Source organism: Plasmodium gaboni, chromosome 12, assembly GCF_001602025.1.
Source record: "Plasmodium gaboni strain SY75 chromosome 12, whole genome shotgun sequence".
In the NCBI taxonomy this organism is placed as follows: Eukaryota; Apicomplexa; class Aconoidasida; order Haemosporida; family Plasmodiidae; genus Plasmodium; species Plasmodium gaboni.
Genome location: NC_031492.1, coordinates 581,218 through 583,621, shown reverse-complemented (window position 1 = coordinate 583,621; position 2,404 = coordinate 581,218). Strand labels below are relative to the sequence as shown.

General features: G+C 13.7%; 2 protein-coding genes across 2 annotated transcripts in view; both read left to right on the top strand.

Moving 5' to 3' along the window:
• Window positions 1-1,336: 1,336 nt before the first annotated feature.
• Window positions 1,337-1,579, top strand: PGSY75_1217800 (putative zinc finger protein; the record flags this gene model as incomplete). The annotated part of the gene is made up of 1 exon (XM_018786763.1): window positions 1,337-1,579. The coding sequence occupies one exon, from the start codon at window positions 1,337-1,339 to the stop codon at window positions 1,577-1,579; it is 243 nt and encodes an 80-aa protein (XP_018640628.1).
• Window positions 1,580-1,913: 334 nt separating this feature from the next.
• PGSY75_1217700 (hypothetical protein) overlaps window positions 1,914-2,404 on the top strand; it is a gene marked incomplete at both ends in the record, with an annotated part of 1,464 nt that continues 973 nt past the window's right edge. Inside the window, one exon of the mRNA XM_018786762.1 lies at window positions 1,914-2,404. This exon is cut by the window's right edge and continues 973 nt beyond it. Within this exon, the coding sequence (XP_018640627.1) occupies window positions 1,914-2,404 (491 nt within the window).

The window sequence follows — 2,404 nt, the reverse complement described above, 5'->3', positions numbered from 1 at the left end:
AAAATATATAATATATATATAAAAAAAAAAAAAAAAAAAAAAAAAAATTTTTTTTTTTTTTTTTTAAAAAATTTTAAATAAATAATTTTTTTTTTTTTTTTTTTTTTTTTTTTTTTTTTTTTTTTTTTTTTTAATTTTTTCGTTTTTCTATTTGTTTCCTATATTGAACATGATTATGCATCACAACAACAACAAATAAAAAAAAAAAAAAAAAAAAATTAAAATAAAAATTATATAAATAAATATAATATATATAATATATATATTATACAAATGAATAATTAAAATGTTAAAATAATTTGTCCTTATATATATATATATATATATATATATATATTTAAAATAAAAAATTATAAAATATTTATTGCTAAATTTATATTTTATTTAAAATAAACAAACAAGTACACATAAAAAAAAATATATATATTATAAATATATAAAATTTATGCAAGTCTAAAAATATTTTATTTCATATTTCTTTTTAATTTATTCATAAAAAAATATGTTTTTAATTGTAAATAAATACACAAATATATATCATGGAATAAATTAAAAAAAAAAATAATAGTATATTTTTTTAATATCCTTTTATAATTCTAATTATAATTATCCAATAAATGATTATTTCTTTTATTATTTTAATAAATTATACATATATATATTAAATATATATATATATTTTTTAATTTGATATATTTTAAAAATATTCAAAATTATATGCTTATAATGTTTTCATATTTATTATATAAATCCTATGGAAGTTGGTAAAATAATATCATCACATATATATATATATATATAAATACTGTATTTTTTAAGAAATATATAAAAAATATATATATATTTTTTTTATATATATAATAATTATAGTATTTAAATCGTGTGCACTTTTTTTTTTTTTTTCTTAAATCAAAATTAATGTATGATAGAAAAAAAAAAAAAAGAATATATATTATATATATATATAATATAATATTATGGGCATATGATATATTTATTGGTAAATATTGAATATATAGTTAAAAGAGAATCTTATACGTATTATATAAAAATATATATATTATATATATATATATATATATATATATATATATATAATATAAATGCAAAAAAATACTATTAATATTTTAATTATTGAAGCTTATATATTATATTAATTTATTATTTATTTATTTTATCTTTTTTTTTTTCTATCATTCCTTGTCAGTAAAATAAATGCATATTGTATTAATTTAACAACATCAACAAATATATTATATATATATTTTTTTTTCTTTTTTTTCGCTTGCTTTTATTTTTTAAAAAAATCTGTAATTTATTTCTGTTATTTTTAAAAATGATAGTTGAAACTAATTACAAAGTAACTGAAACATTTGATGTTATATATGAAGAAGTTAAATTGATAGATTTTGAATTTGATGAATCAATAAAAACTTTTTTTTATCCATGCCCATGTGGAGATATTTTTGAAGTTACCTTAGAAAATCTATTCAAAGGAGAAAATATTCTCAAATGTCCAAGTTGCTCGTTAACAATAAAAATTTTATATACTCCTGAGGAGTTACATAAATATACATAAATAATAACAAAAAAAAAAAAAAAAAAAAAAATATATATATATATAAATATAAATATAAACTATTTATAAATATATTTAATAAATCTATTAAATTTTATAAAACCACTTCTTTATTTTTATAACATACATTGAAATGGAACATATATATATATATGTATGTATAAGTTATATTAAAAATAATCAATAGAACTATATTTAAAGATTATATTTTCATATATTTACATTTTTGTAGAGATAAATTATATCATATTATATTGTTTTATATATATATATATATATATATATATATATATATATTTATTTATTTATTTATATGCTTTTGTTTTTATAAATAATGTATAAAGACACTGAAAATATTCAAGATGAGAATAAAAATAATCGGAAAAACAAAAAAAGCGAGAAGCATATAGAAAAGGTCATAATTAGAGTAAAAAGAAGAATTGATGATACAAGTATTCCATCTATTTATGTAAAGAAATCTAATAAAAGGATATGTCATGGCAATTTTTATAAACATATTGATACTATCATACCCGAGGAAGGTAATGATGAAAAAAATATCGACTGCATAAATTTATTTTTAAAACATGAAAAAGAAAATTATGAAACGAACAATTTGTATGAATATTTAAATATTGAAGAAGAAAAGAGAAAAAGAAAATTAAGCAGCCTAAAAAATTATGAAAAGGATTTAAAACAAACCATTAATAATTTAAAGAAATATAAAATTATAAATGAAAATATTCAATATATTAATTTAGATGGTAATGGAAAAGGAGTGTATAAAATAATCGATGTGGATATAAATCAAAAGGAAAAAGAAAA